Source organism: Phascolarctos cinereus, unplaced genomic scaffold (assembly GCF_003287225.1).
Source record: "Phascolarctos cinereus isolate Bilbo 61053 unplaced genomic scaffold, phaCin_HiC Scaffold_726;HRSCAF=1367, whole genome shotgun sequence".
NCBI classification, from domain to species: Eukaryota; Metazoa; Chordata; class Mammalia; order Diprotodontia; family Phascolarctidae; genus Phascolarctos; species Phascolarctos cinereus.
In genome coordinates, this window is record NW_027556098.1 from 360,995,285 (window position 1) to 361,012,349 (window position 17,065).

Genomic DNA, 17,065 nt, shown 5'->3' on the forward strand with positions numbered 1-17,065 from the left:
TAGGAAGATGACTCAGAGGAGCTGTTGATGTTTAGCTTAGAAAAGAGAAGATCTGGGGCAGAGGAACAGAATCTTTGTCTATGAAGGACTGTCATTCAGAAGCAGGATTCTTAGCATGTTCTTGGCCTCAGAGACCAGACTAGAGCCAGTGGGGAAAGGCTGTCGGTGTTGTTCAGTTATTTTCAGTTGTGTCTGACTTTCCATGACCCAATTTGGGATTTTCTTGGCAGAGATACTAGAGAGGTTCACCATTTCCTTCTCCAGCTCATTTAACAGATGAGGAAACTGAGGCAAACAAGATTAAGGGACTTGCCCAGGGTCACCCAGCTAGTAAGCGTCTGAGGCCAGATTTGGTTTTTTTTGGTTTTTTTTTTAACTTTATTTTTCTTCAGGTTGTTTTTTGGGGGTCTGTGTTTATTTTTCTTTTTTTCTTCTTTTTTTTCATTTTTTTTACTTTTTTAAAATTTTATTAATTTATTTTGATTTATCAACAATCACTTACATATACTTTTGAGTTGAAAATTTTTCTCCCCCTTCCTCCCCCACACCTTCCCCAAGACAGCGCACAATCTGATATAGGCTTTACATTTACATTCCTATTAAACATATTTTCACATTAGTGAAGTTGTAAGTAAAAATTAAAACCAATAGGAGGAACCATCAGAAAGATGAAACAAAACTCAACAGAAGGTAAAAATAAGTGATAGTGATTCGACTTCCATAGTTCTTTCTTCGGATGTGGACAGCATTTTCCATCCCGAGGCCTCTGGAGATGTCTTAGATCCTCGTAATGCTGAGAAGGGTTCAGTTTAACAATATTAGTCATCGTATAACATGGCTGTTATTGTGTACACAGTCCTCATGGTTCTGTTGAGGCCAGATTTGAACTCAGGAAGAGGAGTCTTCTTGACTCCAGGCCTGGCACTACGCACTATGGCGCCACCTAGCTGCCCTTGGGAGAAAGTCAAAAGGAGATGTATTCCAGCTAAGAATAAAGGAGGAAGGTGGGGTGCCCACACTCCTTAATTCATCAGAGATGTCCAACCATGGACTAGGGGTGCTTCAGGAGACAGGTCTGAGCACAGGACTGGAAGCCTTCAAATAGAGGCTGAAAGACCCTTGTCAAGATGGTGTGGATGGGGTTGCTTAGGTGTAGACAGGTCAGACTGAGGTCCCTTACAGCTCTCACATTCTCAGATTCAAGGAAATCATCCCCTCCCAAGTACTGAGTACATGAAATGTCTGCAGAGTTTGTTCAGCCGGTTTTTATTCCTCAAAGGTCTTTCTTTTTAATATGTTAAAAATGACTCATTTGAGATGAATTTGCATCCCCTGCTGTCATGGGAACCGTGGCAGTGGGTGACCTCTCTGAATGGGGGATGGGGAGGACGTGGCAGTGGGCAAGTCAGACACGTTGAACACAGAAAACATCTCCTCAGTTTCCTGCCCCTAGTAGTTTATTAGGGAAAATGATGCTTTCAGTAACTGGGAGACAATGGTTCACGCAGCTATGAGTGATTATCTACACACACACACGCACACACACACGAATGGAGGAAGGGGAGCAGGAAGAGGAGGGGGCCAGGTACCCCAGCTCTGCTCCACTGAACAAGGAGAATCCAGGAGTGGTCATGCCTCTCTCTCCAGCACCTGTCAAAGGAGAGAAGCAAATTGTCTGCTTGCTTCTTCAATAAAAACATCGCTTCCCTCACCCCACCTTCAAAGCGGCTTCTCGTAAAGCAATCGTGTTTCTGATTGATGAGACCTTTCTCAGGACTATTTGAATGGGAGACCAAAAGTAACCAAGAATGAGCTGACTTCTCTCCTCAGAAAAAAAACACATTGGTTTCAGACAGTCGTGGGAGTCAGTCTCCATTTCCAGGGGATGGTGCCCAGATGCCAGCAGGGGGCTTGAAGGTCACAGGAACAGAGAAGGTCGTAGCTGAGAGGATACCTCAAGCAGCAAGACCAGACCGTGCTGCATAAAACATTAGAACGCTGAACAATAGAATACATGGTGTCAGAACTGGAAAAGACCTCAGAGCTCATCTGACCCATCCCCCTCATTTTACAGATTAGGAAACTGAGGAACAGAAAGGGGAAGAGATTTTCCCAAGATCACACGGCTATTAACTTTCAAAGTCAGAACCAAACCCAGGTCTTTTGGCTTGCAGTTCAGTGCCTTTTCCCTTGAACAACAGTATTTTTTTAATCTATTTTTTATTTCATTTCCATGAACAGTTAAATTTGATCCCTTCTTCCTCCAGGTATGATCTTAGGCAAGTCATTTCCCTCCGAGCCTTAGTTTTTCCCTTCTGTAATGGGAAATGGGAAGGATGGAGCTCCTTCTACGGTCTCAACCAGCTCCGACATTCTCTGTCCCGAGATTTCTCCCAATTCTGACACACTACATTCTAAAGTCCCTTCTAGCTCTATATTCATTGTTACATGTTTTAACATTCTATGTTCTAAGCTCCCTTTCAGCTCTGACATTCTATGTTCTAAGCTCCCTTTCAGCTCTCATATTCTATGTTCTAAGGTCTCTTCCAGCTCTATTCATTATACTGTGTAAGTTTAGCCAATAAATATGGCTGTGGCATTTCACAAATGGGATGTGAGAATGCTGAGAGCTAAGAAAGGGAGATGAGGCTCCGAAGGAAGAGAGGGCCTGGGACAATTCCCCAGGTCGTTTGCGAGTCAGACAGAACTCAGCTATTTTCCATAAAAACACGATGGCATCCATCTACACACTGTTTTAGGAAACAGGACTTGGGCTTATCTCACTGTGATTTTTTTTTTTTTAGTATTAGCTTTAGCCATACAGGAAGGGTTCCGTTAGCTCTGGTGAGTTCCAAACCTAAATGTGTCCCTTGGGGGCTGGGGGAACACAGGCACCTTTAGAAGGAGAGCTAATAGAGTGACCAGTCAAATCCAGCTTCTCCCCACGTTCCATAGTTCTTCCTGGCCCCAGCTGCAGACGTTTCCCAACCACAGGCCCATCCTACACAGCCATGGTTTTCCCACTCAGAGACAACTTGTTAGACACAAAATTTATTTCCTGCCCATGAGGGCCCGTCCAGGTAAGATCAGAACGAACTCCGTTCCACCTGGTGCTTTCTTTGCCTTCCCATCCCACTACTCCGAGGGAGGATCAAAGGCCAGGCTACAGAATCCCCAGCGACTGCTGAACACCTGGGAGGGGAGAGCTGCGGCCATACGCAGGGCCCCTGGGAGAGAGAACAGTGTCCAAATCTCATTGATCAATTGGGTCCCGCCCCTGGATCAATCCCTAGCCTTCCGAAAGCCTGCTGCTGTTTTCAGTAGTCTTATCACACTCTTACAGATGTTATAGATGAAGGAATAAAGGGAGGGGGAGGAGGAAGATGGGACACAGTCATTAGTCTGATGGAGGCCAAGAAGAATCTTCCCTCGTTTGTATTCAGATTCAGAGCTGTGGTGTCCAAGACCAGAGTAAAACATGTCTATTTGTCATGCTATTTCCAGGAGAAGTTAAGCCTGAGCCTTTCCTTTTTTTTTTTTTTCAAGCATGACCCCAGGCAAGTTATTTCCCTCTCTGAGCCTTGGTTTCCTCTTCTGTAAAAGATGGTAGGGAAGGAAGAGAAGAGGACGTTACAATACATGGACTTTTCTAAGGCCCTTTTCTCGTTCTGACATTCTATGTTCTTGATCCCTTCCAGCTCTGACATCCTATATGATTCTAGTCTCCCATTCTGCCCTAATATCTGTCTAGTCAGTCAGCCAATCAATAAACATTTGTTAAACACCTTCTATGTGCTGGAAAACTCTGCTTGGTGCCGGGAATACAAGGAAAGGTCAAAGACAGTCCCTGCCCTCAGAGAGCTTACAATCTAACAAGGGAGACAACACGTAAATAACTATGTACAAACAAGCTACATTGTACATATAGATATTGGATACATTGGAGATAATCAAAGAGGCACTTGAATGAAGAGGAATCAGGAGGGGCTTCCTGGAGAAGGTGGGATTTTAACTGGGACTTGAAGGAAGCCAAGAAGCAGAGATGAGGAGGAAGAACCTCATTTCAGGCCTGGAGGACGGCTAGAAAAAAAAAATGCCTGGAGTTACAGAGATGGAATGTCTTGTCTGAGGAACAGCAAGGAGGCCTGGATGAGAGAGAGAGAGAGAGAGAGAGAGAGAGAGAGAGAGAGAGAGAGAGAGAGAAATTGTGTGTGTGTGTGTTGGGGATGGAGAGAGGGAGGGGTAAGGTGTAAGAAGACTGGGAAGGAAGTGGGAGCAGGGAGAGGCTAGGTTATGAAGGGTTATAAATGACAGGATTTTATATTTGATAAGGAGTCACTGGAGTTTACTGACTGGGGGGTGGGGAGGAGGTAGGGGGGAGGCGACATGGTCAGACCTATGCTTTAGGAAGATCACTAAGTGGAGAATGGACCAGAGAGGAGAGAGAATCAGCATGTGCTCTGTCTGTCCTTTTAGGCCAATTCTGCCACGGTGTTCTAAAGAACATGACTGCCCAAGAGCTTATTTATTCACCCCCTTCTTCCCTCCTGTAGAACACATTTGCATGACCCGGGGGAAAAATATCCAAAAGAAACACTCAGACAACAGCAGGCCCATTTTGAGCAGGATGCATTTGCTCTCGAGTCGGAGCTGCCACAGGACCCCCTAGAGAAACATGTGACCCCAAGTTTCATCCCCCAGTTGCCTGAGCTTTGGCTCAGATGGAGGAAAACCTGTAGGGTCTGCTCACTGATCCTTTCAAGATGTCCTCTTTGAATTAAGACCAGAAATGCTTTTAAAAGACTTCTGTCCTCAGCCTTATAATGATGACCTCTTCCTTAATTTTGAGAAGGTTCCATCTGACTCTTCGATCAGCCACGCCGCTATAAAAAGCTAAACACCTCCCACTAACCCCATTAGGATGGGAGCTGAGAATTTTATTATTCCATTTTAATAGAAAGAAGTGAAAACTCCCTTAGGAAGTGTAAAAGGGAAGGATTTTTTTTTTGGCTGCATCTGACGCTGAAAGGTTGCAATAAAGTCCCTCTTTTTAAGTCAGAGGGGCCAGAGAGAGGGAATGCCTGGCAATAAGGAGACAGAAGAGGGAAGAGAGAGGAGCTGTCAGTGTCTGCAAAGAAGTAAATAATTTCCAGCCAGGAAGGTCTGAATTCAGCAGGCTGCTTAACCCACAGTTAGAGCTGCCTGGACACAGCCTCACGCTAGCAGGCTTCGGTGGGAAATCCAGCAACAGCACCCCACCCAGGCCAGAACTGCCTCTCTCCCTAATTGTCTGTTAAACATTTACACCCTGTTCCACAAAGGCAAGTGAGTGTGCAATGCCTCCCTCCAAGATTCCCCTGTTAGTCGCTGTAATCCAGGCCTGCACTATCATTAGGAGTTTTCGTATTCCTAACGCCATCTGGCAAAAGAAGCTGGCAGCACTGGCTCATTGCAGAGCTGCCTGGCCCTCAGGAAGGAAGGCTAGGTTGGCAGCCCCAGAGCATGACTCCTCTCCCTCTGAGCAAAGTGGGGCGAGGGAGGATGCAGGGCCTGGCAGTGCCCTTGAGCAGCCATGGAGGGGGTCCTTAGAAGGAGCCAGGGAGATGAGAGGGCACCAATACAGCAAAGTTTAATTTATTCTGAGCCATTGACTTCTTTTAAAGTCTTAATTATGAAGACACAACCAACTGTTCCTTCCCATTGTTATAATAGGAAACTGATTGGATATTTAAACAAATCTCATGGGAATTGATGTTTCAAAGGAAAACAGAACTTAACCTCCCCATAGGACCAGTGCCTGCCATTCAGACAGCTCTCACATACCCAAACCCTATACTTAAGTCTAGTGAGCTTTCTGTAGGGAGTAATTACATGACCTCAAAACACTCACTCTTCACGGAGAGAGATAAATGATCCACTGTGTATGGCAGGGCTGCTCTTGTACTCAGCCCTTGCTCCAGAGCCTGCCACAGGAGAAGGCACATGGGTGTCACCCATATGCCCTCCCTGAGCTAGACAACATAGAGCATCACAGCTAGAAGTGACCTTGGACACAGAACTGGAATGTCAGAGCTGGGAGGGCCCTTAGAACACAGAATGTCAGAGCTGAGAGGGGACCTTAGAACACAGAATGTCAGAGCTGGAGGGGACTTTAGAACACAGAATGTAAGAGCTGAGAGGGACCTTAGAACACAAAGTGTCAGGGCTAAGAGAGACCTTTAGACATGCAACATGAATGTCAAAATTGGAAGGGTCTTTAAGGTGTAGAGTATAAAACATCAGAGCTTTAATGAATTTTAGGATATAGACTGTCCAAGCTAAAAAGGAGGGACTATGGAACACACCATGTTAAAGTTAGGTGAGAACTTAGGATATAAAGCATAGAATGTTGTAGTTAGAAGGCAATCAAGACATAAAATACAAAATATTAGAGTTGAAAGTTTTATCAAAAAATAGAATATAGAAAGTTAATCAGTCTAGAATGTCTGAAAATGTCTAGAATTACTGAAAAATAGAATTCAGAATGCCAGGGCTTAAAAGACCCTCCTGTAATAAGATCATTGGATCTAGAGCTGGAAGAGACCACAATGACCATCTTTAGTCAATTCCTTCCGTCCTCCATTTTGCAGAGAGAGAACCTGAGGACAGAACGGACTTTCTGGCAGAGTCAGCTTCAAAGACAAGGAACACCAATGATTGCTAGATTAGAAGTTCTTAACCTGGGGGTTATGAACTTGTGTGTGTGTGATTGTGTGTGTGGTGTGTGTATGTATACCTATAAACATATACATGTATACATATATGCACATATATATATATATATATCTGCATATGTGTATATACATTATATATATGTTTATACTGATAACTGAGCCCTTGCTCCAGAGCCTGCCACAGGAGAAGGCACATGGGTGTCACCCATATGCCCTCCCTGAGCTAGACAACATAGAGCATCACAGCTAGAAGCGACCTTGGACACAGAACTGGAATGTCAGAGCTGGGAGGGCCCTTAGAACACAGAATGTCAGAGCTGAGAGGGGACCTTAGAACACAGAATGTCAGAGCTGGAGGGGACTTTAGAACACAGAATGTAAGAGCTGAGAGGGACCTTAGAACACAAAGTGTCAGGGCTAAGAGAGACCTTTAGACATGCAACATGAATGTCAAAATTGGAAGGGTCTTTAAGGTGTAGAGTATAAAACATCAGAGCTTTAATGAATTTTAGGATATAGACTGTCCAAGCTAAAAAGGAGGGACTATGGAACACACCATGTTAAAGTTAGGTGAGAACTTAGGATATAAAGCATAGAATGTTGTAGTTAGAAGGCAATCAAGACATAAAATACAAAATATTAGAGTTGAAAGTTTTATCAAAAAATAGAATATAGAAAGTTAATCAGTCTAGAATGTCTGAAAATGTCTAGAATTACTGAAAAATAGAATTCAGAATGCCAGGGCTTAAAAGACCCTCCTGTAATAAGATCATTGGATCTAGAGCTGGAAGAGACCACAATGACCATCTTTAGTCAATTCCTTCCGTCCTCCATTTTGCAGAGAGAGAACCTGAGGACAGAACGGACTTTCTGGCAGAGTCAGCTTCAAAGACAAGGAACACCAATGATTGCTAGATTAGAAGTTCTTAACCTGGGGGTTATGAACTTGTGTGTGTGTGATTGTGTGTGTGGTGTGTGTATGTATACCTATAAACATATACATGTATACATATATGCACACATATATATATATATATCTGCATGTGTGTATATACATTATATATATGTTTATACTGATAACTGAGTTTCAACATAATTGGCCTCCTTCGTAATACTTTGTATTTTATTTTATGCATTTAAAACATTATTCTGAGAAGGGTCAATAGACTTCACCAGAATGCCCAAAGAGTCCATGAGACACATGTTACACCAAGGATAAAAATCAAGGATGTAAAGAAAGGCTCCCCAGTGAGAGGGTAGGCTGGGTTTACCCAGTGAAACCCAAGAGTCTGCTCCAAGAGGGATCTCTCAATTCCTCAAAGGCCCAACCACACAAGTGGTGTGAGATGGCTCCCACCTATTGGGGTTACCCACTATCCCTCCCTGGTTCCTGGAACCCCTAGATTCTCCCTTTCTGCTGGCCTAGCAAGGAAGAAAACTTGGAGCCAGAAGAAACTTTAGAAGTCACTAATCCCAACTTAACCAATAAGTGAGAAAACTGAGTCCCAGTAAACCAAGTGACTTGTTCAAGGTCACAAAGGCAGCAAGGAGCAAAGCTCAAACTTGTACTCAGTTCTAACTTCAAACCGCTGCCCTTTCCAATATATCACCTTTCACACAATGGGTCTTGAATTAAAATTGACTGTAGAATTAAAGGCAAAATAAGGCACAAAGCTCACAATAATCACATATACAAAGAGAAGTTATTCATCTCTATAACCTTCTCTGACCCCAACAGCATTGGAGGAGAGTTTTTCTTGTATCATACCAGGCCAGGAAAGCTGAGGATCCATGATCTCAGAGGTGAGCCAGGTGGTCAGCCATCAACAAGCATTTATTGAGTGCCCTCTATGTGCCAGGTGCTAAACATTTATTAAGTACCTGCCATATTCCAGGCACTGTGCTAAGACAGAAAGATAGTTCTTGCCCTCAAGGAACTTACAATCTAATGAGAGAAGTTAATACATAAAAGGAAGCTGAAAAGTGGGGGGAAGGGGAAGCAGGGAAGGCACTCAATCTTGCAGAAGCATGGTGGAAAAGTCAGAGATGCCGCAAAATAAGTGAGAAATAAGATGCTCTGAGCTGAGCTCCCTCCTTCAATGGAGCCTTCAAAGTCCATAGCTCCACCCTTCAACCAGAGAGACAGACCAGGGAATGAGGTGGAGTCCCAAGGCCAATGGGATCTGGTGGAAGGATGAGGTTTTGCCAGTAATGAGCCTCCTGGGGCATGGTGAAGTCCCAAAGTAGTGCAGCCAGGTGAGAAATGCTGAGCACTGGGAGAGTTTGGATTAGATTCTGGGGGTGAGCCTGTTAAAAAAAGAATGAAACCTCACAAAGAAGAGCCCGAAGCCCATTGTGAGCACTGTCCCCTCCACATCTGTGACATTCCTCTACGAAAAACAAGGGCAGGGAGATAACCCACAAGGGGCTATGCCCCGGCCTCTCGGGTTAGTGCGTCGACGAGGAAACATTCACTACAGAAGAAGAAAAATTCAGGTGAGACTGAGTCTGGCAGGATTCCCGCCTGCCTGCATCACAAGGTCACAGGATTTGTGGGGTAGAAAGGTTTTTAAAGAGCAACTAGTTCAACTCCTTCATTGTACAAAGTAGAAAAACTGAAGCTCAGAAAGGTTAGAGTGACTTGTGCAAGATCTCACAGGTATAGTACTTACAGTACCTGTAAGAGCTGGGATTTATAATAGAGAGTGAAGTTGCTGCCTAAGGAGGGCAGCAACATGTATGTTGTTCCAGGAATGCAGGACAAAGGTCACCAGTTCCACCTGTACCCCTTCTACCATTGCTAAGCAAAGTTCCAAGGTAAACTGTATGACCCCAGGGCTGGTTGCCAGGAGGAGGAGGGAGGAGGGAGGGAGGGGAGAGAAGAGAGAGAGAGAGAGAGAGAGAGAGAGAGAGAGAGAGAGAGAGAGAGAGAGAGAGGGAGAGGGAGGGAGGGAGGGAGGGAGGAGGAGGGAGGAGGGAGGGAGGAAGGAAGAAGGAAGGAAGGAAGGAAGGAAGGAAGGAAGGAAGGAAGGAAGGAAGGAAGGAAGGAAGGAAGGAAGGAAGGAAGGAAGGAAGGAAGGAAGGAAGGAAGGAAGGAAGGAAGGAAGGAAGGAAGGAAGGAAGGAAGGAAGGAATTTACCAGGGAGTCTTGGGAAGTTCCTACTGAGAGAAGTTCATTAAAAAGATAGGCCTATCCCGAAGGACTCTCTACTGTGTTGGCTGAGTGTAGCTATGGGGCTGACTCAAAAAAGAGCTGAAAAATCCCTGGGTCTATAAGATGACTCACAAAAAACTTAAAGATACAGCTCATCAATGAGGTATAAACACTCCCTATGGGAGAGTAGCTACATAGTAGTTAAATAATTCAGTCATAGACATGCATAGACCATGGGTCAAGCATGCCACCATATCCAATTCATGCAAAGCAGAAGACAGCAGCAAGTATACAGCATAGAAGCAGCCTAGCAGTAATTTAACTGAGAAGCAGCAGACGGCAGTAGCAGCTCAGTGACAAAAGCATCCTAGCAGATGACACCAGCAATTCCTCAGGGAAACTGCAAGCTTTAGTGGAAGAAAGGCGTTCCACGTGGTATACAAACCTAGGTGTGAGTTGTTCAGGTTATGTGTCCTCTCTCCCACAGGTGGCATGGGAAACTGGGGAGAGAGTGTACCCTTGTGCATGATGGAGGGAGGGGGATTTTTTTCCTTGTTATTTCCCTAATTTATTTTATTAAACACCTTTTCCTAATGATTTACTACATCAAATTTGCCTTGATCTACATGAGAACGCAACGAATGGGGGCTCAAGCCAAAGATTTTTGATTAGATGCTAACCTAAAAAGCACCTTAAAGCTGGGTGTCATTTTCAGGGTGCCATATTGAGGGGGGCTCCCTCAAAATCTGAAAAACATTTGTGTGCAAAAGTCAATTGTCATTTCAAAAAAATCCATGCAAGGCCTTCCCCTTCCTGAACCGGTGAAGAGCTTACCTCACTCCCTCTGCCTGGGAGCGTGAAGCCTAGCTTTTTAATCTGTCGCCTCTGTAAAGTGTCTCTGTATTTCGTCAGGGCAGCACATTCAATTCAGCCAACGTGTTCATTTCGAGATCAATACTGTCATAACCAGGTTGAAAAATTAAATTATTGTAACTTTATTTACATTTCTTAAGAGTACTGTGAAAATTATTCCTAACCGGGACCTAATCAATGTTAGAGACTAAAAATATGCCACTCTGCACAGCGCTCTCAAAAGATTAATGTACATTTTTTACAAGAAATTAGTAGCTTAATGAAGTGGATAAAAACGCTGTCACCATTTTTATTGGCTCTAAATTGCATAGTAGTGGAGGTACCCTAAGTGCCTCCCTCACATATAATGACATAATGAGTCATGACTCTAGCTGGAAGGCCAATTTGCCCTTAACTGACACAAAACCAGGGAATTAACATCCCACTCATTCCGAGCCAATATCAGACGCATTATTACATCTCACAGCAGGGCTGGTAACGAAAACTCTTAACTGTAGAAATATTGATCTATTCTTCTTTGAAATGATGAAATGTATGTACGTATGTGTGTTTTAAAAGAATATCTTAAGTTATTTGATTTTATAAGGGAGGCAATTTGCAGGGGGACACAAGTGAGGTCCACCTTCAACATGTAAAGTTGGAGAAAGAGAGTCAGGGGAGTGCAGAGAAAAGAGAAGCAGCCAGGGACCCAGCTCCTGCCCCATCTCTGCCACTGCCTAGCTGAGAGACATCAAGCAAGCAAGTGCTGCTCCTTCTCTAGGCTCGTTTCCTCCTTTGTAAAAGCAGAGGGCTAAACTAGGCGGTCTCAAAGGTCCCTTCTAAGTCTAACACTCTGGGTTCTGAAGTCGTTTCCAGCTTTAGCATGTCTATGTTCTCTATATTCTAAAATCATTCTGTGGTCCCTTAATGATAATACTTACAATAGCTTACATTTCCACAGAGTGCTTCACAGTGGGCCTTGCTGGAAGTCAGGTAAGTGTCCAAGCAGGGATGTGAAACCAGCGTGTCTTGACCTCAGGACTGGTGTCCTCGCCTCCACTGTGCTGGGCTGCCTCCCAACATTCCAAGGTTCCGGCAGTCTGTATGGTGAGGGCCCTTCCAGCTCTGGCATTCCACGGCTTACGCCCCCTCCCAGCTATAACACACTACATTCTGAGGCCCCTTCCAACTCGAATATTCCACATTCGAAGGATCCTCCAGCCATAATACTCTATGTTCTGAAGGGCCTTTCAGTTTGGATATTCTACGTTCTAAGGGCCTTACATTTCTGAGTTTTCAGAAATGACTTGGGAAGCTTAAAATATAATATCCAGTTTACTATTAAATGCCGTCTATACCAAAGCATTCTTTGTCATGAAAGCTGGGAGCACCTGTAAAATCCCATCAATTGATTCATTTTAATGCCTGTCACGATATGTGGAGGATGCTTTAATTAACGTGCATCCTCACGGGGCCATCAAACTCTGGGTCCTGGTGGAACTCCTTATCAGGCCAATGAATGATAAAATAGGATTTAGCTTCCTTAATGCATCTCTCTGTATTCAAATGCTACCTTGTACTCAAGACCCCGGTTGAATTCTACCTCCTCCAGGAAGTATCCCTGGATTTTTGCCTGTTGGTAGTGTCTCTCCTTTTTCTGAACTCTCCTAACAGTACATACTTGTCTCACACACATTTATCTATACTGTATTATGCTAATTTGTATGTATATCTCATCTCCCCAATACGTCTACATGCTCTTTGAGGGAAGTGGCTATCTTATTTTTCTATGTTGCACTCAGTGCCTACCTCAGAGCCTTGCACAGAGTAGGTATTTAATAAATGCTTGTTAAATGACTACACAGAGAACATGATCACCATTACCAAAAGCCTTCAATGGCTCCTCATTGCCCACATATATTACCTGTCATCCTTTTAACAAATCATGAGACAGAAGTAAAGCAACTACTGGTGGCCCATTTTGCAGATGAGGAAATCGAGGCTCAGCCAGATTAAATTACTTGCCAGGAATCACACAGATGGAAAAAAGGCAGAGCCAGGACTCAGACACAGAGCTTCAGATGCCAAGTGTGATACATGTTCCACTGGACTAGGCTGTCTCTTAGAATAGAAAGGCTCACTATCATTGGGATCTTTGGGGATGGGCAAAAGAATTTGTTGGGTTCTTGACATCAAGAAGCCAGGGAGACCACACAGCCCGTAAAATAACCAGAGAATGGTGACAAAGGAACATGTGGACAAGTGCAAGATATACTTAATTATGTGTCTATTGTATTTAAGACTCTCATGGGCCTGGATTAAAGTGGTCATGGGAGGGGAGTGAGGTTAACAATAATAATTGATGTTTACATAGCACTCTCCATATACTATGACAGCTGGGGGGCACATTGGACTGAGCATCACACCTGGAGTCAGGAAGACCTGAGTTCAAATCCAGTCTCAGTCACTTACTAGCTGTGTGACCCTGGGCAAGTCACTTCACCCTGTTTGCCTCAGTTTCCTCATCTATTAAATGAGCTGAAGAAGGAAATGGCAAACCACTTCAGCATCTTTGCCAAGAAAACCCCAAATGGGGTCACGAAGGGTGAGACACGACTGAAAATGACTGAACAATGACTCCATACACTATTCCATTTGATCTTTATGATAATCTCATGAGGTCAGCATTACAGGTATGGTTATTCCAGTTTTATAGATGATAAAACAGAGGCTCAGAGGAGTTAAGCGACATCATGGTACAGAGTAAAGAGACTTAAAGTCAGGGGGCCTGGGTTTGAATTTGGCTTAGCCACTACCAGCGGGACCTTGGACCAATCACTCAGCCTCACTGGGGTCTTCATGTAAAATGATGAGGTGGGATTAGATGACCTTTCAGACTCTTTCCATCTTTAGATTTTTGATCTCCATGAGTTAAAGCTATGCTTTGCCCATGGATTCACCACATAGATTTGAAGCTGGGAGAGACCTTGGAAGCCAATGTAATCCAACCCCCTTCATGGAGGAATCCAAGGCTTAGGATATAGAAAGTGTCTTCCCCAAGGCCTACAACCAAGCCAGTGCTCTTCCAACAATACCACACTGCCTCTTTCTGCTGTTATGATTAAGTAAGGTGGGCTTCCTAAAGGAGGCGAGTTTCAAGCTAGATCTTGAAAGAGGGCCATTGCCAGTCGTCCTGATCTATATCTGGCCACTGGACCCAGATAGCTCCAGAGGAGAAAGTGAGGCTGGTGACTCTGCACAGCCCTCTCTCACTGTAATCCAATTCACAACAAGTTATGGCATCACCTCCCTATATCATGGTCCTCTTCAAGAACGAACGACAAACAATAACAACAGATCTTGAAAGAAATCATGGACAATTTAAAATGCAAAATCTCATGGAAGTGAATGCTGAAAACTAAAAATTAATTAATTTTTTTGATTAATTAATTAATCTTCAGTAATTAATTATTTTCTTAAATTTTTTAAAGAGAAAATAAAGGAAATCATAGACAAAGAGTGGTTGAGAGGATATCAAGATAATAAAATACTGAAAGCTAAATGGGCAGTTAGGTGCAGTGATGAGATGTGTGGCCTGGAGATTAGGAGGTTAGGAACCCTGGATTCTAGTATCAGATGCTTGACCACTAACTCTCCATATGACTTTGTACAAATGCTTGCTTCATTGGCCGTATCTGTAAAATGACAGGGTTGGAACAGATGGCCCCTTTCCATTCAAAGCGACTGCTAATCTCTGTCCTCAAATGTTGTCACCAAAGCAAGAACTGGTTCTAAATCCTTGAACTGAGCTTTATGCTGAAAACAAATAACCAGTGGTATTCGCTGAGCTGCCCTTGACAGCTTCCCTTTCTCTCCTCTCGCTGCTATCACAGAGCATGGAAACCAGGGTTTATAATAAGACATGCCCTAATGAATGAATGAAACCCCGTACCTCCCATTCCAACTATATCTGCTTCTCTGTTGTTTCAAACTCAATTCAATTTGACAAGCATTTATTGGGTGTTACTTATGGGCCCCATGCTGCTGGAGAGACAAAAGAAATCTAAGACATGGGCACTTAAAATAATAATAACTATCTATCTATCTATCACTCATAGAGACAAGCAGCCTGGAATAATGGATAGAGGGCCAGCCTGGGAGTCAGAAAGACATTCCAGTTCTTTGACATTGTATGTGCCAAGGCCCCTCATACTCCTGACATTCTATGTTCTCAGAACCCTTTCAGTTCTGACCTTCCATGTTCTATATGCTGACTCCTTCCAACGCTAACGTTCCATGTTCTAGGGCCACTTGTATATTCTAGGAATTCTTCCACCTCTAACATTCCATGTTATAAGGTCTCTTCATCTTCTAACAGCCTGGATTCTGATGTGCCCTGCCTCTGAAACATACTGCCTGAGTGACTCTGAACCAGTCACTTAACCTTTCACTGCCCCCAAGCATCTCCAAGACTATAAGTTTACAGACATTTGAATCATCTGCATTGGCAGAGAGAGTTTCCACATCAGGAGTTCTCTGCAGGGATGAAATCACAGGTCTGGACTCCCTCAAAAACATGTGTTTCACAATGGATCACAGGCTTTAGAGCTGGAATTTCAGAAACTGTTTCATTTGGATCCTACATCAGCCTTGCAGGATAGATAGTAAAAATATTAATATCCCCCTTCCAGAGATGAAACTGAATTCAGAGAAGTTACATGACCTTTTCCATGATTACATAGTTTGTCAGTGATCAGACCTGGGACTCCAACCAAAAACAGCCTTGAACATAGCAGAGATATTTGTATGGGGCTTCCAGGCTGGCAAAGCACTTCATATTAATGATCTTATCTTACTTGGATCCAGGCTTTCCCCTGACTTACCTGCCATGTCCAAATGCCAGGCACCCCTGAAGGCACTGTCCACCCACCCCCATACTCCAACATCAGTTGCCCTTTATTATTCTGTCTTCCCCCATTGGAATGTAAGAGCCTAGAGGGCAGGGACTGTCTTTTGCCTCTTTTTGTATCCCAAGTTGTTAGCACAGGGCCCAGCACACAGTAAGTGCTTAATAAATGTTTACTTAATGAATTAATGAATGCTGTCTTCCCCCATTAGAACGTAAGATCTTGGAGGGCAGGGACTGTTCTGTTTGCTTGTATTTGTATGGTGAGCACTTAGCACAGTGGCAAGTAAAATGATAAGCCCTTAATGAAATCTGTTATTTGATCTGAGCTTCAGGACAACCCTGTGAGGCAGGCTGAGATCTGTGATTTCAGTGTAACAGAAGGAATGCCGAATTTGGAGTCCAGAGGGCCTGGGTTCAAATCCCAACGCTACAACTTAGAACCTGTGACCTTGGAAAATCCACCACCTCTCTGGGCCTTAATTTCTGCATAGAAAAATAATGGAATTGGGCTAGATGGTCATATAAAGTCCCTTTGATCTAAATCGACTATCCTCTAAGCCATCTGGGGAGCTCCCAGTGTGGAAATTCCTTGTACCAACACAGACCAGCAACTTCTCTGAGAGGCCGCCTGGAAGGCCTGAGGAGCTAAGCGACTTGCCCATAACCATCCACTTAAAGATAAAAGCATTTACATAGTGCTTTAAGGTTCACAAAATGCTTTTACAAATATTATTTCATCTTCACAAAGTATTTCACAAATATCGTCCCATTTGATCCTCACAACAACTCTTGGGAGTTAAGTGCTATTATTATCCCTATTTCACAGATAAAGAAACTGAGGCAGGCAGAGGTTAAATGACTCACCCAGCGTCAGACATCTAATAAGTGTTTGAGGCCAGATTTGTACTCTGGATAACCTAAGGCTTGGAGTTGGGAAGACCTGAGTTCAAAGCTCTCTGACCAGCTATGTTCTTGAAACCTGGATTCCCAAAACACTAGCTCTGCAAAGGACTATATGTCTTCCATGTAAGAACCAGCTCAGCTCATTCAATTCAATTCATTTCCAGAAGCATTTATTTTTTAAGTTCCGACTACATGCAAATCACTCTGCCTAATGCCTGGCGTACAAAAACAAAGGGGGAAAAAAAGAAGAAAAACCCCAGTCTCAGCCCTCTAGAAACTAACATTCTACTGAAAGATACATTTGTTTGAGCAAATAAACAAATACAATATAATTTATGCAGGGAGAGAAGACAAACAATGAAGGGAAGCAGGGCAGGTTTTCCAAAGTCGGTGGCATGGTAACTGAGCTGGGGAGGAAAGTAGAGATTCTAAGAGGCAGAGATGAGGCGGAGATGATAAGGGAGTCCCGTAAGGAGAGGTTCCTAAGAGGGGGCACCAGGGGATGATTTTGGGGAGAGTAGGCCCCTGAAATTC

General features: G+C 43.8%; 1 protein-coding gene across 1 annotated transcript in view; it reads right to left on the minus strand.

Moving 5' to 3' along the window:
* Window positions 1–733: 733 nt before the first annotated feature.
* RRAGC (Ras related GTP binding C) overlaps window positions 734–17,065 on the minus strand; it is a 55,361-nt gene continuing 39,029 nt past the window's right edge. The window contains exon 7 of the mRNA XM_078145464.1: window positions 734–1,650. Coding sequence (XP_078001590.1) covers window positions 1,523–1,650 — 128 coding nt within the window. The 3' untranslated portion in view covers window positions 734–1,522. The remainder of the gene's footprint in view (window positions 1,651–17,065) is intronic.